The sequence below is a fragment of the Aspergillus tanneri genome (assembly GCF_003426965.1).
Source record: "Aspergillus tanneri strain NIH1004 chromosome Unknown AapTan_6_pilon_pilon_pilon, whole genome shotgun sequence".
NCBI lineage: Eukaryota > Fungi > Ascomycota > Eurotiomycetes > Eurotiales > Aspergillaceae > Aspergillus > Aspergillus tanneri.
The window spans coordinates 3,432,117-3,449,811 of NW_022984633.1; the positions used below are offsets into that span (position 1 = coordinate 3,432,117).

Sequence of the window (17,695 nt, forward strand, 5' to 3'; positions counted from 1 at the left end):
TAATATATATATGCCTAACGCTCGCTATAGGTGCTGTGTGCCTGGAGGAGTGGTTGAGATTTGGGATACCACAATTTGGTTACAAGAATCCGGCGACGAAACGGCCCTTCATCGTTTCTACCACGACATGGATGATGCCTATCGGAGAAGCGGGAGGTTTTTAGACCTACCTCTTTTATATCCCGCAGAATTTGAACGCCGTGGTTTTATTAATGTGGTTGACCATGTTTACAATATACCCCTGGACCCAAAGTACCCCGATCCCCTGGCAAGAGCGATAGTTAAGAACTGGGCAGATGGATTTGAATCATATAGTTTGGAGCTCTTCGACAAGAATCTCCAGAAGCGCTACTTAGAAACTTTATTAGTTGCGCAATAGCACGACAGGCTCTTAGGAAAGGAGTTAAAGGCTTCCTGCAAGTGTAAGTACCTATCACTCTAGTATATGTTGGATAATTTGCTAAGTGCCATTTAATAGCCGAGTTACATCCGGACTAAAGCCAGCTACAAACAACTGAGGTGACTTTAGCTGATGTTAAAGTAACAGCTGTATCAATAGTATTACTTCTGTATTTATTTTTGAGCAAAACAGTAGCCTTGTACATTTATAATTAAAGGGGTATCAGACTAGGAGGATATAATATCTGGGCTAGTAATCCGTCACGACAAAAATATCACCAGTAGTTGTAAGCAAAAATGTAATTTTAAGTACGTCACATATAACTGCAATAGATGGGTTGCCATAGGCCAGTTGCTATCCACTACGGCAATGTTCTATTTTTGCCGACCCTTGTAAGTAACCAAAGAAGTGGGCCACTACATTGGTATATAAAGGGACAAGGTTAGCCCATGGAAAATACATCTGTCCTTTCTCCCTACTTCAAAGGTTTTCAGCAAGTTGATTCCTTGCACAAAAGATTAAACAAACTTTACCAGATTTGACTGGAAGGACGTCAAGGGCCATAATTGCCATAACTGTCAAGCTCCAATAAACTCAGGTGATAAACAATTGTCTTTCATGTTCACACAGTCAGGTTGGATAACAAGGTAAACAATTTATTCTACATCGAGAATGGATTATCTGAGTATGCCGGATAATGCGTTATATTATCAGATAGGTAAGCAATTTTTTAATTCTCTTGCACATATAGGGCTAAACAGACTCTAGGTGCTACAGGACACCAGCCTCCTATCGGCGGATCTTCTAGTATCGAGGAGCATGCAACTTCAAATTTAGCTCAAGATATGCTTGGTCAACAGATAAACTTTATTCCATATTTTGTGTGCCATAAATGTTGCAAGAGATTGCATTCAATCGTCTTTCCTGATGCACAAGTCAATTATGAATGGTTTATTGGAGAACACTGGTGTATTTGTTGCAGAGAAAATTGCGTCTATGGGATATTTGTAAGTAACCATACCAACTAGGAATGCTGTTCACTAACCCTCCTCATGACCCCTGGAGAACGAGCCGCTCAGATAGTGAAAGCCCGTGACAAGGAGATGTGGTTGTTGTGGTTGTCTCAAAGTAATAAGAGCGAGGCACCACACTCTAAAGCACATAGTCCAGGAGCACCGCGGCCTTTCCAATCATTAGATCCGCTACTCGGAGATACACGACACCTGCAGCTTTATCGTCAATTATTGGTTTCTCTTCTTCCAAAAGACGCTTGGCACAAGCTTACAAAATATATTGCTAGCAAGTTTTCAGATAAAATAACACTGGAAAATACTCTGTTGGAAAGGATTAATGGGCAGGTTGAGTTATCAAGCCATGGTAAGTCATTGCCAGGCTGCGAGTGGACTAGAACTGGACTGAGTTGTAAGCAGATTATGTCGCAGCCCTGAAGTCCGCCCTTCTTCAGCTTCCATTTCAGGATTTGAAGATGTCTATACACAACCACCGGAATGCATTTCGTGAAACAGAATATCGAGTAATAGAAACAATGCTAGACGCCTGGATGCTAGGAACGGGAAACTGTCGACCGCGGCCAGACTGGTCTTTGGGCTCCCGCCAGTGCAAGGATGCGGGAACTAACACTGAAAAATCTTGTTCTTGTAGTATCGACGCAGTTGCAGCAGTCCAACACCCGAGACACTCTCCGGCACCCATCTTACTGCCTAAAAAGCCTACAGGCAGAATTGAAAGACGGCCAAGAGGCAGACCTTCCGGCTCTAGTACTCCCTGGAGGAAGGGCCCTGGAAAGATAAAACCCAAAGACAAGAATCGTGTTCACGGTACATATGCAGAGCTTCTTCGCCTATGTATGCTGGAGGCACCTGAAAAAAAACTAAAGCTCAACAAAATATATATCTGGTTCGAGCAACACACTACAAAGTGCAAGGCTGGGTCATTCAAGCATACAATCTGCCAGACTCTCTGCTTAAATCCTGTACGTTCCCCAAGCTCTATACACTTGTTCGGTCTCCACCGACATGTTTTTTATAGGGTAATAGTTAACAGGCCTTTTAGGCATTCGAACAGGCTCCAGAAAAATCGTCCACTGGAAAAAAGGTGGCATGCTGGCGCTTGACCAACGAAGCAGCAAAGAATGGTGTGAAGCCAACACCTAAGTATGCTCCTAGAGTCAATCGAAGACGGCTGTATGACAAGCGACAAGAAGAGCAGGATAAGGAAGGTGATGAGTTAGAAACTGTCTCGATGGAAACATAGGTGGCCAAGTTCGGCAACTGATGTTGTAATATAGAGGAAGACTGTTGTTATTACGGGGAAATGGGACCTCTGCAACGCCTCTGCAATTAAAGTCCGAACGAAAAATGTGGGAGGCGGTATAGGCCAAGGATTATGTAGATAATTCGATGTGAACTATGTCCACACTCCATAAAGTGCTCTATTTTAAATGTATACATCTTCGTCTAGTGACGCCAGAAAAATTTATACCCGCAAGCTACCAAGTGAGAGGAGACGGCCGCCTCCGAATCGCTGCAAAATCGGCCTGCCGCCTGAAACTCGGATTAATTCTCGGTTATGAATGAAGGTATGTATGTTAATATATTCATATACATCTCTCAGAGAGCCTCAGGACAGGATTGCCGCCCAGATCAGTTAACTCGCGAAATCATTTAGTATGAATTACCACCACGGTCAATATACTCAAGTTGAAATGGCTTATTAAGCCGTAGAGATTCGCAAAACTTAGAATATTCGTTTCGATAGTCAGCAGCAAGCTTACGATACTCCTCAGAGCTATATGTATTTGGGGTGCCGTCATCATCAAAATCATCCGCTACTAGCACAATGGTTTGGAGCGCAGGCAAGATCGACAGGAGAGGCGAAGAAGATTGGTCTTGGTCCCAAAATTCCCATTCCGTATCCTCAGCAAGGAGAGCCCGAAAGTTGTCAAGCGAAGCCCCATACGATGCTTGTAGTTCGTCTAGGCGCTCGGTTTCACTCGTGATATCGCAACTTAGCCACAGAAGATCTCGACGAGGACTAAAGTAGAAGGAACATTCTGAAAGATCCGGATGTTGGATTAAGGTATATTGTTTTAGCGTATGAACGCGGGATTCATGACATATCCAGAGGGCAATAGGGGGCAGGCAATGCTCCACGGGAGAACGAATTTCCAAGTGTCTGCAGCTAAAATCTGCCCCCAGGAGTGTATTCAGAGTACCAACTGGACGCAGGATAGTGGATTCTTCATATTCGTCGTCGTCAAACGTCTCCCAGGATGCGGCTTCGATGACCTGAGTTGTGGGCCATGTATATTCCCAGACCATCAAACGTAATTCTGTTGGAAGAGAGGCGAATGAAGCACAAGGTTTGGGAGGCAATGTGGCAACATCCTCTTGTCTCCTTACCGCTTTTGAAGGGTTGTCGGATCTTCTTAACGGACTGCTATCTGCCCTATACGGCCCTGAAGAACCGGTCTCTTTCAAACTATTGGATTCATCACTCAAATATACAGACCACTTGCAACTTTATCATATCCTATTGCTCTTTCTTCTTCCAACTGATGTTTGGTATAACCTTGCAAAACACATTGTCAGTGACTTTTCAGGTAAAATATTTCTCGAAGATTCACTACTGGAAAAGATCAATGGCGATATTAAGTCTTCGAGACATGGTAAATAGTTGCCAGGTTGTGTAGAACTTGGCTGAGTGGTCAACAGTTTATGTGGCAACCCTGAAGTCCGCCTTTCACCAGGTTCTGTTTCAGGACCTAAAATTGTCTATATACAGCAAACAGAAAGCATTTGGTGAAAAAGAATGTCGAGTGATAGAAACAATTCCTAATGCCTGGATGCTAGGAACCAGAAATCGTCGACTGCAGAGAGACCCGTTTTCGGGGGCTCGACAATGCAAAGATGCCGGACCCAATAATGACGAGCTTTGCTCTTGTACCATAAGCGCCGTTGCAGCAGTCCAACAGCCGAAGCTTTCTCTAGCATCCACAGGCAGAATTGAAAAAGAGCTGAAAGGCAAATCTTCGACCTGTAGTGCTCTCGGGAGGAAGGGCTCTAGTGAGGTAGAATCTGGGGAGGAGGGTCGTGTTAACGGTACATACGCAGAGCTTCTTCGCCTATGTATACTGGACGCACCTCAAAGGAAACTAAAGCTTGGTGAAATATATGCTTGGTTAGAGCAACACACTACAAAATATAAGGCTGAGTCGGTCAAACATACAATTTGTCAGACTCTTTCGCCAAATCCTGTACGTTTTGCATCACTTCATGCCATATGCCCATGCTTAGTTTCCTCCTCGCATTCTTCCCGGAATATATTTAGCAGGTCTCTTAGGCATTTGAGCACGCCCCTGAAAAGTCCTCAACGGGGAAGAAAATGTCGTACTAGCGCTTGACTAACGACGCAGCAGAGAACCGTATGAAACCAACACCTAAACCAGTTAATCGAAAGCGGCTGTGCCACAATTAAAAGTATGATTAATATGGAATATGTTACAGGCAAGTAAATGGGAGGTCATCTTATTATTATATTCTAGTCAGCTGAATGTGAAAATACGTGAGATGTTTTTTCTTGACACTGTATGTTCATCTTTAACATTGCAGTTACTTGGTACGACCAGTAGTAAAACTATTATATCATAGATTTAAATTAATTAAAACCAAATTATCAAGCTGGCTTTCAGGATGTTCTAGTTCCTGGCAGTCCAGGATAATCAAAGGACGACATGCAGGCTTCATAAATAGTTGTGGAGGTAGGGTACATCTAGGGTAGATCATAAAGTGAACTGCCTAATATTGTCAACTGGGGCTCAACTCAGTAAACAATTGAACTTCATATGGAATAGATTCAGCATTACATCAGTCATTATATAATATGATGTTCATATTGTATACAAAATATCACGCTCTCCGATCGGAATAATAACGGACGGTCAATATTTCTCTAGTCTCCAATAGCTTTTTAAAGGAGAGAGAAAAGAAGACGAAAAATCCCCAAAAATCTCCATAGATCCCCCATGCAATATTAGTGGTCATCTGAGGTGTCAATAAATCAGGCTTCCATGACTCATCCTTCTCTAAGCCATGTGAAATAGTTTCTAAGGCTCAAGTTGTTGCCACCGCCCAAGGGAAGGCCCAACACAGATATGTTTCCAGGCCAGCGTTACGCAAACCACCCTATAGGTACAAAACGATCAGCATACAAACCAACGACCTTGTGCTATATATAGGCAACGTACAAATATTTCGGCTATAGCAAGCAAAAGGCAGGGCGACCAAAAACAAACAGGCGGAGGCCAGTGCGGCACAAATGTAGACCAGCATCGAGACGGGAAAAAGTAAAGGAACCACAGCCAAGGGCGATTTCTATGTCTCGCTAAAATGCGAATATGGAAAGGGCTATCCAGGGGAGACACGCGGTTGGCTTCAGCAAAAGACTTGACTGTTGAGAGAGAGAACAAACCATGTCAGTTACTAAGGTCCCCGGGGAGGGGGCGGATATTTCTAGTTCGCCGATTCCGGAATCCATACCCTATAGATTGTGCGTATAAAAGGTGTAGATCTTATGCGGAAGAAATCCCGTAGGTATTCTATCCTTTTAGTATCTTTCGTTAAACAGGCTGCTCTCCACTTTCTAGCGCAGATCGACATATGTTTTCCGCGTATCGAAAAATCTGACCTAAAAAAAAAAAAAAAAAAGAAAGAAAGAAAGATAGAAGAAAGATAAAGGTAATTTCCGAGGCAGACAGTGGACGAAATTTAGATGAAGTATCCATAACGATAGATCGAATAAATTTATGGCTAAAATAAGTTTAGAGTATGCTACATATTGGCTGGCTGACAGTGGTTAACTAGAATAGTGCTACTTTTACATGTTAAAAGATAATAGCTTTTAGTTAGCAGTCCTGGTAATCAAATACTAAAATCTAAATGTTCTCGCGCTATATGAATTGGAACAGCAGTATACCTATGCATGGGAGTGAATATGGAAATTACTTTTGACATATCTGGAAAAGTAGGTAATTAATTTATTGGTGATCAAAGCTGAATGTATTTGATTCTGTTTTTTAATTCCTCAAGCCAGCTGGAGCTAATGTTAACTCTGTCGTAGAATATGTGTCTTTAGTCATACTCAAAATTCCATGCACTCATGCCAATAAATGGTGTCTGCACATGGGAATCTCAATCGGCTCTGCTAACATTTTCAAGCACACTAACCTCTCCGAAAATGGTGGAAGGAATTGAGCCATTTCCTTCACAAAAGAGAAATCACCTTGCTCTGTAAAAGTACGCTTCCAAGATGTTGCGGCATCGGGTTTGATCGCCGCTGCATCATCTGTCTTGCTGGCCTCAATAAACCTATCTTCACCAGGAAGACAGTGCTGAGTAAAGTCGGCTGCCGCTGGTCCACTCAATAGACAGTTCAGCATTGAACCCATGGATCTAAAAAGTGCGACAGTTCCAGGTCGCGTTTGGGCAATGAAAGTCACCAGAGCTCCCAATTGGCCATCAACAAAGTGTGATTCGGTGCTAATTTTTGAATCCGTCAGTGCAGGAATAGTGACGAAAGGAAGAGGAATACTGTACATGCAAGATGCCAGGCTCTGGCTACAGAGAAGTAAGCAGCCATATCCCAAGGTCCTGGCTACAAAAGTCCACCTCTTGCCGTACCTCAAATAGTTGCTCATGACATTGCGAAGGGATCGCTTGTCCACATGCCATTCTTGTGTGATCCCCGGAATATGGCTCAGGATATATGCCAAAACAGGGTCACCCTTTTCGCGGGGTTTATTAATATATCTCTCTGGGTCTTGGCGGATATGTTGGACAATCAAGTACAAGATCATGTGCGTAAGGCGAACGTCAATTCTTTCAAATATACGGTTGAAATAGAGAGCCTCGAAACACTTTATTCCCGCTTCCATGCATTTGTCTGGTGTGGGAAGACTTGGGGTATATTGGCCTCTGGCTAGTCTTACCTGGAATCTCTCTATATATCTCCTTAAATGAATATCTGGTGCGTCAATTATTAGAGGTAAGCATCCTATGATCCGGACAACTTGGAGTTTGCTGTCGTCGAGAGGTTTGCCGGAGCCATCTCGAAATCCGCAGGATTTTAAATGGTTCTGAAATATGTGTCCTAGGCTTGATGACTTGTATTTTACCTTCTTCCCCGTGGAATTTATCGGTTGTTCGTCGTTGCATTTCCTCTTACTGCCTGCACGTGTAAGATAGGCAGATTGTGCATCTCCCTCTTCGGTATAACGCAAGTGGAGGCTGTCGTGCACATTTTGCTCGCCGTAAGTGTCTCTTTGTGGTACACCTTTTCCAGCTAATTGCGATACTTCTTTCATTAATCGACATGGGTCTTTCATCGCGTAATATAGGAGGTACATGCAAGCTACTGGAAACACGTCAGGCTCCCTCAAGTCACCTGAAGAGGGCCGGTTTGATATTGATGGGCAAACGCATGACTGATCCGTTAGGTCGAAATTTGTTGTCTTGGTTGCCATAGTTGAAAAATGTTGAGTCAAGAGAGCTTGTTTTTCAAGGAATTTTGATATACTGGCCGCAGGTCATGATATTACTATAGCATGAAAATTAGTGTGTCTGTATAGTATGTACTTAGACAGAAAAAAGGTTGGGGACAGGGAGGAAGAAAAACTTTCTGACACTCTTATCAGATATGTCTAACCGTAGGTAAAATGCATGAAAATAGGTGTTAATGGATATACTGGGGGTTAGACTTGAATTTGTCAGACATCAATGTTCGGCCATCGACTTCCGGACCTTCGACTCATTTCATCGCGTGTTGGCTCAATATGTCAAAGCATAAAAGTCTCAAGCAAGAGTAATTATAAACTGCACCTCTATAGCTAAACAGGGCATATTTTTAGGATCTCTTCCAACCAGACAAGGAAAGGCAGAGGTTAAAAAGATAGAAAGCCGTACCAGTAACTGATTCTGATACAGAAACGATTGAAATTCTGTCCCTAATGCTCTGATGAAAGACATTCATATGGTTCTTGCTTCTTTTAAACCCATTCTTGACAGTATCATAGTGGACTTAGTAGTTTATCGGAGGTCAATCTTGAACTTCTACAGTACACGCGACAAGGTCCATGGACCAAGTCTACCGTATCAATGTAACGGACTAGACAGACCAAAAAAACCCATGTGTTTCTACTTTTTGTGAATCTCAATTAGTGCGAGATTTCCCCAACGCGATACATAGCCGCTATGGCTATGGTATCTGGGTCCTAGCGATACTGGAAATAGTCTCTTCCGAATTAATACAGTCGAGAGTATACCTAGCGTCGGTACGTTTCCACATATACGCAATACAAACAAATAAAGTTTCCGGATATACATGCGCGTGCGTACTGGTTTTCAGGTAATTGATGTGGCCCTCCTACCTGAGGTTCGATACCGGGGAACCAGCCGCCTGCCAGTTTAGGATCGGCGCAATCAACCGCAGGACCCCAGAATTCCTCGGCCCCGAAAATCAACCTAGGCAGTGCCGCCGAGTGGATCTGGTATTTTACGTTGAGACGCATAGCACATTGGAAACCCACTCACGGCCATATGTAGCACCCGGTAACAGGCAGCTGCTGCAGGCCCATTTATTTTATAATTAAATTTATCACGGTAAATTACGTGTCCCAGTCTCTGGTACTGGTGGCAAACCTTAATCACAAGTCCAAGAGCATTAATTCTCTGAGTTTGCATTGATTAACTTTCGCTAAAATGAGGTACACAATTACCATCCCAGAGTGAATTGCTAAAGAGCCGATGGTATTGATTCTGGGTTACCTGATCCACAACAATCAGATCAGTAATCTCCGCTGTCGTTCGTCTGTTAATTACAGGGTGGAATTGTAGTGGACAGTCCGTACTTTTGACAGAGCCATGGATAGTGGGCACCATGGTTTTTTGTTTAGTAGCCTTGTGGTATATTTTGCTTTCTATTTCTAGGTGCTACTGTAAAGTATGTTAGTAAGATCTAATGTAAAATGCAAACACGCTTAATTAGCTGCTGTTTGCCATTGGTGTCTACCATAGTCCATCGCAACAGAATCCTGCATTATCGTCGGATATGAGAGACTTTTTGTTCTCACTAAAAGTGAAATTTTTGAAGTTATAAGGGTGAGAAATACGAGAAAAGAAATAATAGAGGCAAAAAACAAAATAAAGAATAGTCATCAGTACATTAGTCCATCTATTGCTTCCATACAGTATGTATTGTGAGGTGCTGGTCACGCATCTCAATGGCGATGCCTGACCTGCACCTTATCTGAGCGCTTGCCGAACCCGCGTGTGCTGAATGAAGTTATACTGGGCTTTACTACCGATAGTAGGCAGTCGACCTCTGTATGTCATAGAATATGAAATATAGATACAGTACAGCACGCTTTGTGACAAGTTATTCTGTTTCTTCTGCGTAAGATACCTCAAATATGTATCCAAAGTGCAAAGCCTAGATACAGGAATCCCTCTTCCAGCATTTATCCAAGTAGCCAATTTCCGGCATTCTTAGAACAGTTCATTTAACTTCGGGGTCGTATGAATAAAGCATTCGCCCGAATCGCTTCAATTAATTCACCCGCCCGGCTGCCGGGGATCTGAACGGAACCCGCGAGATAAATCTTACGCCCTTCGACTTTTTCGGGCCACGCGCGTAGGTGGATTGGAGCATCCGGTGGAATAGAGTGTGCAAAGGTTGTGTTGAGGTAGGCTGTCACTGCCGGCCGACAGCAGTCTGCGAGGATACGATCCATGAGCAGGGTAAGGTATCCACCGAACAGCTTCCCATCATAATAGCACATTTGCTGCCTTGGGTCTAATTTAAGAAGAACATCAGCCTCCCATCCCAGACTATGACGCCGGAAACTAGGGCGATATCCCCGCAGCAGAGAACGGAGCAGCTCTTGCGAGGGATCGACGAATGTGTTTTCCTGAGGCATCTTCGTGGTCAGCACCATACACAGGTTATGCTTAGTGTTCTTGGGGTCCACACCAACTCGCCCTTGGGGATCCCTTGTATTCCATCATCAAAAAAACTCGCTTGACATGATAGTGTTGGCTGTCGGTAGCCTCGTACCATTTGAGAGACTACCAGAGCTGTAGGATGTCGTGACATGTTTGTTGCCAATCGTATAGAAGGAGCGTGGTTCCAGAATGTATGCAAGAAGGGTACTTGTAATACGATGGCTTTCATTTTCCGTGAGCCTATGCTAGACAGAGCTGGGTACTATTACTGACGATATTCTCTCGGCATCTTCTCGGACAACTTTGACTTACCAGAGTGCTATGATTCAAAGAAAGATTGATGGCTGCCATCTTGAAAGAATGGCCATACTTATATGTATAGAAATGTTGGGCACTTCTCAACTGAATCTCCAGCCGAACATTTTGAGCTTCGCAACGAAATTACGAGGTCTTGTCATGTCGGCTCTTAATCCTCGATACAGAGGATAAGACTACAGTATGTAAGACCTCAAGAGGGATGAGATTAATTGATTTGAGTCCTACTCGCCCGTGGTTAGCGGTAACTCTGTCCTGTGAAGATATCTCCGAATTCATGGCTTTGTCATTTCTGTAACAAATAGTGCCTAGCAGCTGGATGTCTGGCTCCACCGCAGGGATCATGCCGTGGGGCGGTATTGATCCGTGGTAGTTCAGAGGCAAAGACCGAGAGGCAGACCATTTCTCAACAATAGAATCCCATTGCAGTTTACCAGGACCCTGCGTCACGGAGCTATGGGGTCGTGTATTTTACGAGCGTGGGGGTGGAGAAGTAGGTTGCGCTGTCTAAAATGCGCCACGTAATGTAAATTTATTCTTGCCAAGCAGCGATTACAGCAGCGCTAGGGTTGCGGCAGTACAAAGTAAGTCATCGAATTATCCCGCATTATTTTTTTTTTTTTCGAGGCTCAAGAAGAGTGGAGCCTGGCATATTGTACTATTGATTTGAATCGTAAAATATGGGCATCGCTAGATGAGTGGCGATGTATTGTAAAATATGCAGCCAAGTCTGGTGGATGGCTGTAATTTTACTAACTGCAGGAACTCCTGGAAAACAAGGTTCATAGTATTTGTCATAGTTCCCTTTGATCCCACTTTGCACGACCTTTAGCTGCCGCTGATATCTGAAATTTATTCTACTTGTAATTGGACCATGGTAATCTGAGTACATATCAACAGAAAGCTGTTGACCTGCTCGCTAAGGGTACTGAATAGTATCAACTCTATGAATCTACAAAGGTCTGATTCCTCTAACTAAGCGAATATTCATGACAATACAGAAATAAGGGTCAATTGAAGTGACGCAATATGGCGCCCTAATGGCGTCTACGACCTTAAATGGCCGAACGTTCTGACTAGTGTTGAATAGGAATAGCGGTGTCTACAGGTTGACAAAAGCTAATCAGACCTCCAGACCACTGCTATCAATGGCTATTCTTTTTTAATACTCTATAATTACTCTCGTAATCCACAAGTGGGGATTCTTTTGCTGTCCTCTATTTCCAGCTAAGGGATCCTGCCGTGATTGGTCTATATGGTATTTTCTACACCATCTGAAGGCTGAGGCAGTATAAAGCTGTACGTAGCCAACAACTGCCTCTTCAAAACCAGAGTCCGCACATTGATGACTAAACCTGGTCCTTGGTAAGGGAAGATAATCTACTCCTTTGCGATAGGGTATCCTCAGCGGATTAATGTACGTGATGGATATATATATTGGTAGTCAATACTTTTTAATAATATACCTAATACAAGATACTGACAGGAATATAACTATCTGTCTAGCACATCAGCTCATGCCGTAGTTTTGCTGCTTGGTACGGCTTAAGATAGTAGACTGTCAACTGAGAAAGCTCCGTCATGCTGCGGCCGTCTTGCTGGAGAGTGTTGAATATCATCTGCATTCGTCAATGGCAGTATCGGACTTGGGAGGCTAAGGAATTCATCTACTACATTTTGTTGCCGCTGCTGGGCAGCAATCGAGCTCCTAGAGTCTGACTGAGTCGTACATTCAGCTGGAGCCTTCTGTCCAGGTAGTGTGTTTGGTGCATGTAAAGTTGATTCTTGCTGCAAGCTGTTCGGTGATGTATATCGACGTGCCAAAGGTAGGGAAACCAAAAGTGTATTCCTTCGTCGACCTGGACGATTCCGCAATTTAGTAACATTATGGGGTCCTCTTCCTCGTAAGCGGCGTGCTTTAGTCCTCAACGCAGATCCTGCTCTGTATATATTAAACTCGCGACAATATTCTCTCTCGATTTCAGACCAAGTTAAATGACTGCGAGTGTCAAGCCACGGTAGCAGGCGGTTTTCTTCTTCCGCTGACCAGCGAACACGGTTATTCACTGGTAAAGTTGTGAGGTCGACTGTCTCTGTATATATCGACTCAGCGTCACTGCCATCCCAGGGAACTTGACTGTTTTCCAGGGTGTCATGATCTCCTTCAGTGGACTGAACCACACTCGTGTCGTTCTTTTGCGAGTCATTATCGACAATTGCAGTAGGTCCACTTGAGCCAACAGACACTACTTCAATATTTGTCTCCTGTGACGTGAGAGAAGACTCCCCTCTTGGAGGGCGCAAAGAAGATGATTCAGGCTCAGACAAAGAGATCAGCCGAGATGCGTCGTGGAGCATTTCTAGTCGCGACCTCATAGCTTCCAGGAGATAGTTATTTTGCCCAATGACTGCGTAAGTTAGCAAATTACGTTCTGTGTTGTACTGAGAAAGGGTAAACTGACTTTGGGAGATATATTGATTCCATTCTGTCACCTCCGTCATTGCGGATGTAACCACTGCTATCTCCGTCTGTACATCCTTTTTGTGCGGTAGTGGGCTCAGTAGCGTCTGGAGAACGCCAGATCGGATCACAGTGCAATCGGAGTCAGACAGTTGCACCTGCATCCCCAGTACACGGCAGTAATGCTTACCGTCCGCGCCACTTTCGAGCTGGTCAGGGCTGGCGTGTCGGATGACATCAATCCAACTTAAAGATATCTCTCTAGCATCGTCAGACGTAGCGAGACAAGGACGACGCTGGCTAAAGGCTTTGCTCAGCGTTTCCTCTACAATATCGCTCACCAGAGGGACGTTCATGTAGCGGGAAAGTGCTTCTTTTCGTTCAAAAACTGTGGCGTAGAGGTTTGATAGCTCCTGTACAGAGGGTCCAGCTTCTTCCCGCCTGAAATGTCGCAGGTTAATGCCATCCTTGCGGGTCGTGAAGTTCAGGTCACAGCCCCGGAATTCAGAGCCGGACAGGTGACTATTTTGAGAGTTTTCTGTCATCCTTGAGCAAACGCCTCGTATGGGCGGCGATATAGGACATGACGATTTGTAAGGGGCGATCTGCGAGCCTTTTAAGCCGGTGTGGTGGATTCGTGTCACCGGTCCTAAAATAGTCAGGGGTAGATGTGTTTTACCAGGGTCAATTCCCCTTATGTGGGCCAATCCAGCCTTTAAGTGGCCTCCCTATAATTTCTGGAGAAATCCATATACAAAACCGCATGAAGATATACAATAACGCATCTTCTGAACAATAATCGCCATATTGAGGGTAGACCAGTTTTGGGCTTTCTCCAAGCTCCTGACACTGGGAAAGAGTCTTCTTGTACCAGATAAAAAGCGCGGTTACGTTTTGTTGACATAACATAGTTTGTGCAGCTCCTATAACTACTATCTATCTGCTAGTTTAGCTCATAACAAGGGATTTAATAACCTCGGCTCTTGAAGGCGGCACATGTCTACTGTGTACCTTCTGTGGGTCGTATTTTAATTTTTTGTGGCTAAGCCACTCACATTACATGATCAGCATCGCAGGAAGCAGACATGATCAGCTTGCGGCTAGTGCAGTAAGAGTGGAGCCATCGCCAAGTCTCTCCGCAATACCATTTCCCAAATGCGGCCTAGCTGGGCACTTGTATTCGTGCCGATATCGGTTCTGATTGACTTGGCATGTTCACCACTTCAAACCACGGGCCGTAGAGTCGGGATTAAAACATCCCTGAGAAACATTTCACAGTCAATGACAGTCTTAGCCGACACTGCTTAATCAAGTCACTTGTTTTCATTCGGCCGATGTCAGTGGGTCCAAGTGTATTGTATACCTGCACAATCTGACGCGACCTAATGTAAGTAAAGGTGAAGCCGTTCGGCATACATAATTTCTCTAAGGGTTAATGGTGCCGGTCCGTCCCGGCATGATCCCGAGGTTTCCGTCCCATATTGATTGTCTGTCGATCAGGTGTATTGTAAAATTCATGATCGTTCACCTTGGCCCCCAAGCTGCGAACCATGGTTCATCGACCTGTATCCGTACATCCTAATCTAACTTTAAGTGATCGTCTTTGTTACTTACCATCTAATGAATGTAGGCAAGCGGCCTAGAACTTACCAATTCCATAAAACAAGGCATGCGTGTCGTAAAATACATCGTGTGAGTTTTGCCCTTTACAATTTCTTCATATTATTTTTTCTTATTATTTTCTTCTCTTTTTCATGTCATCGGCAAAATGCCTGCCGAATAGGGAATCTGTATTGTTAGCCAGGACATTAGTAAATTTAGCGTCTTGGTCGGAGACTTCTCCAGGAAGCCACATCCTAATTTGTGATTATACATTTAGCAAGTAATCCGAAGAACGCTTAGACCGCGATCATCCCCAATCCACATCACCACTTGCGGAATCAATGGAAAGTAAAAGTGCCACAACCAAGGCCTATACCATGCTTATGGACCTTGCCGTTGTCTTACCATTAACTAGAGGATGTCACTGGCTCTAGCTCCTGGCCAGCCATCTATCGAGCCGTTAAGGAAAGTCAGATCCATGAGATGAGAAATTGATTTTCGGCCAATATACACTTGAAAGGCAAAAGTCTGGATGTATCCTGTGTAATAATTTGACCCCTCTAGCTGCTTCTATATTACTCAAAATGTAAATGCAGAGCAAGTTCTTCCAGCAACTAATATTGAGTATGTATTTAATCAATTCCAAGTTTAGAAAACTAAACACAAAAGTGCACCGAGAATTACCATCACTCTCTTTCTGTTAACACAAACTCATGTGCCAAATATCTGGTCCAGATTCTTTCGATTCGACAAATGTAATAACTATACTTCAATGATGTATACGTTAGATTTTCCAAGCTATGTGGATTAGCAGAATTGCTTGCCTAGTATCACTAACTGATTTCCTATACTGTGACGACTACCACAGTCGTAGTTGTTGACCTGGTAGGCGATGCGGTTGTTTGAGAAATATAAATGGATTTTTGATCAGCTTGGTCAAAAAAATGGTTGGAATGCTCTCCTGGGTTGATGGCAAAATGGGAACGCGGATAACATCGACATGTGTCAAGGGAGTTGCATGCGAGAAACCAGGCAGGTTCGGTATTATGTACCCGATACATTACGTCCCCTGGATCTCCACTCCCAATCCTCCTAATCGGAAAACATGGATCCTCGAGAGTGGTGTTGAATATAAAGAAATTTTCAGACGAGCGGAAAAGGACAGTATCACCTGAAGGAACATGGAGAGATCGATAATCAAATGTCACAGCCTCATCTGAAGAGATCATCACAGTATGTGTGGGTGCAGAGAACGAGGTGCGGGGCGAGTTTGCCGGGCTCGAGTTCTGTACCGTCTTCGTCGGGTGAACTGAGGGAGAACCACTTTGGCGATATGTCGACAGACCTGGTGTTAACGTGGCAAGGCCGGGAGATTGGACGTTGCTACTCATTGCAACTGACCCAGGTACGGAACTTGATCCCGGCTCCAATACAGACGCGCGGCTTGTTGAACTGGACAGACTTGGCTGATAGCTGACTTTGGGCGCGTCCGATCTAGATGGCCCGTGACTAGGGCAGATAACACGAGTAGATGTTTCAGTCAATCTCACGGAGCTTGATCTTTCTCCTTCTAGAAGGGGTCCAGTTATTTCAACATCAATGCAAGTGGTGTAGACCTATAGTCGTTAACGGCCTATGCGAACGGTACACGTGTCCACCAGATAAAATCTGCCTTACCCGAAAGCCACTTCCCACAGATTGGGTTGTATTCCACAGCCAATAGATCGTATAGATGTCTGAACCTTTCAAGTCTTGGGGGATCTGAAAAGGCGATGGGCAACCCGCTTCGGTCAACGATGGGTAGGAATTTAGTTCCAGGACTGGTGTTTTTTTAGCTTCTGGAAAAGTCATAAAAATAATTTGTACTTGCCTTGCCCATTTCCTTCCTTTGAAGGGGTTAGTATGTCTGAAAGGCTTTTATGGTCCGTTCTTTCCTCAGTATTAGCCCCATACCATAGGACCCTTCCCTCACTACTTGGGTCGCGGTTCCATAATCTATCCAATGAATAGTGCGGGCAAATTATTGAGCCTGGCTTCGCCTTTAAGCGAGGCCATGATGTGTGCTGGGAAGGTATTCGTTGAAAAGGACTGCAAATGTAGGCTGACAGGTCGGTATCAATGATAGAGTAAGGCTCTACATGCAGTTGGGAACCTGGTTCGTAAGAAACTGATAGTGTCTGCTTTATTAGGAAGCATACTGAAGTTTCGTGGATATCCCAAGTGCCCAACAAGGGCATAAGTACTAGTTTCCACGACCTGCAATCCACTTATCTGCTCCAGTAAATAACACAAGTCTCACCTGCCTGTATAGTGTACATACCTGCAACCTTGCCCAGGTGGGAAGGGAACGAGTAAGAACGAGGGTGATAATCCAAGGGAAAAGGAGCTTCCGGCAAATAGAAGACGACATCACTGACTCCTGGCCTTGGATTTGGAGACAAAAAGAGTGAGACTTTGTCACTCGGCATGATGTTGTTCGCACTCATCGTCTTATAAATATTCACAGTTTGTGGGCTATTCTCAAGAAAACGTAGGCGATTCGCTTCGTGAGAAAGAAGTCAAAGAAGGCTAGGGATAACGGTGGATAAGACTCTAAAACATAGTTCATCGACATTCGGTGAAACGAATAAAAGTTACAAGTTCCATAAGAGAAACCATGTACTATTCTGTGGATGAATTGTAATATACGCAATATTTACGGCACAGACAAAGTTATAGACACTAGATAAGTTCGTAGCTCTATTTAGTTAGGTGCATATTCTCGGGCACTGGCGGGAGTGGCCTAAAATTTTACGCTATATCTGGTGTAAAATACAATCTTGGGGCCATCTAATTATTGTTTCAGATTTTGTAATAAATCCGGTAAATTTTTATGGCCGCTTAATTTCTTTTGTGCTGGAT

General features: G+C 44.0%; 4 protein-coding genes across 4 annotated transcripts; all 4 read right to left on the reverse strand.

Moving 5' to 3' along the window:
• Positions 1 to 3,084: 3,084 nt before the first annotated feature.
• Positions 3,085 to 3,741, reverse strand: ATNIH1004_009152 (uncharacterized protein; the record flags this gene model as incomplete). The annotated part of the gene is made up of 1 exon (XM_033573750.1): positions 3,085 to 3,741. One exon carries the CDS (start codon positions 3,739 to 3,741, stop codon positions 3,085 to 3,087), a length of 657 nt encoding a protein of 218 aa, XP_033424302.1.
• A 2,834-nt stretch (positions 3,742 to 6,575) lies between these two features.
• On the reverse strand, positions 6,576 to 7,352 carry ATNIH1004_009153 (uncharacterized protein; the record flags this gene model as incomplete). The annotated part of the gene is made up of 2 exons (XM_033573751.1): positions 6,576 to 7,035; positions 7,099 to 7,352. The coding sequence occupies 2 exons, from the start codon at positions 7,350 to 7,352 to the stop codon at positions 6,576 to 6,578; spliced, it is 714 nt and encodes a 237-aa protein (XP_033424303.1).
• A 2,622-nt stretch (positions 7,353 to 9,974) lies between these two features.
• On the reverse strand, positions 9,975 to 10,567 carry ATNIH1004_009154 (uncharacterized protein; the record flags this gene model as incomplete). The annotated part of the gene is made up of 2 exons (XM_033573752.1): positions 9,975 to 10,382; positions 10,445 to 10,567. 2 exons carry the CDS (start codon positions 10,565 to 10,567, stop codon positions 9,975 to 9,977), a joined length of 531 nt encoding a protein of 176 aa, XP_033424304.1.
• Positions 10,568 to 12,233: 1,666 nt separating this feature from the next.
• On the reverse strand, positions 12,234 to 13,737 carry ATNIH1004_009155 (uncharacterized protein; the record flags this gene model as incomplete). The annotated part of the gene is made up of 3 exons (XM_033573753.1): positions 12,234 to 12,350; positions 12,406 to 13,139; positions 13,194 to 13,737. 3 exons carry the CDS (start codon positions 13,735 to 13,737, stop codon positions 12,234 to 12,236), a joined length of 1,395 nt encoding a protein of 464 aa, XP_033424305.1.
• Between the last annotated feature and the right edge of the window lie 3,958 nt (positions 13,738 to 17,695).